The 1,057-nt window shown below is 58.7% G+C and overlaps 1 protein-coding gene across 1 annotated transcript in view; it reads right to left on the reverse strand.

Moving 5' to 3' along the window:
* The window catches only part of RASAL1 (RAS protein activator like 1), a gene marked incomplete at its 5' end in the record, with an annotated part of 26,197 nt that overhangs the window by 2,829 nt on the left and 22,311 nt on the right, over nucleotides 1–1,057 (reverse strand). Inside the window, one exon of the mRNA XM_004709664.2 lies at nucleotides 864–1,055. Coding sequence (XP_004709721.2) covers nucleotides 864–1,055 — 192 coding nt within the window. The remainder of the gene's footprint in view (nucleotides 1–863; nucleotides 1,056–1,057) is intronic.

Genomic DNA, 1,057 nt, shown 5'->3' on the forward strand with positions numbered 1-1,057 from the left:
CATCCGTCTGCGGAGGAGCGACTGGTGGGTTTTATCTGCTAATCCTTTCCGTTAGCAGACAAACGCACAACCCGCAGCACCACCAGACTCCCTACATGATCCGCGCAACCCAACCCAAATCAGTGCCACCGAGTCAATACACTAGCGACCCTCCAGCAGGGCGCCGAGCAGCCGCTGTGGGTTTCTGAGGCTGTAGCTCTTGGTGGTTTGGAACTCTGATCTTGAGATTAGCAGATCAACGCCTAACCCATTGTGCTACCAGGGGCCCCTGCATCATAGTAAGGACTCAAAACCGCACTCACGTTTCATGAGGACTTGGTATGGATCAGGCGCAAGAGGAGCCTTTCCGTTCCCATAATGCATTTCAGTGTCAGAAACCCACAGGGGCAGCTCTGCCCCATCCTGCAGGGTCGCTCTGAGTTGGCATCTACTCGATAGCAGTGAGTTTTAGGGAGAGGGGGTTTGTTTTGTTTTTCAGTTTTTTCTGCTTTGTGGTATAGGCCTTCAAAGCACCCTTGGCGGTCAAGACTGTCCTCTATTGCTGTCAGGGGATGCCAGCTCACAGTGACCTTCTTCTGGGACGGAGACCTGCCCCCAGGAGGTTCCACCGCGGGAAGCCTTAAGAGAACAGGATGCCACACCTCGCAGCAGCTGGTGGGTTCAAACCACCCACCTTTCGATTAGCAGCCAATGCTTAACCGCTGCATCAACAGGACCCTAGAGCAAACCTGTTCACACTTGTGGAGACCCAAACACACAGGCCATGATTACGTGGCCCCAGGTGCCCAGCCAGGAGGTGGGCCCTGCCCCCTGCTGATTGGTAGGCGGGGAGGCGGGGCCTGCATCCCGCCCCGCCCCCTCACCTGAGCGCTTGGCCTGGAGGCAGCAGGTCCAGCGAGCGCCGCGGAAGGCACCAGGGTGGCAGGCGGCCAGCTTGTCCGGGTTGGGGGCGCTGGCCTTGCGCAGGGCGGAGAGCCATTGATTCAGCTCGTTCACATTCTGCAGGAAACGAGGGGCGCCAAGGGGTAGGTAGGGCAGGGCCCCAGGGACGTCCCCT

This window comes from Echinops telfairi, unplaced genomic scaffold (assembly GCF_000313985.2).
Source record: "Echinops telfairi isolate 266 unplaced genomic scaffold, ASM31398v2 ScPeMD7_7412;HRSCAF=8450, whole genome shotgun sequence".
Lineage (NCBI taxonomy): Eukaryota > Metazoa > Chordata > Mammalia > Afrosoricida > Tenrecidae > Echinops > Echinops telfairi.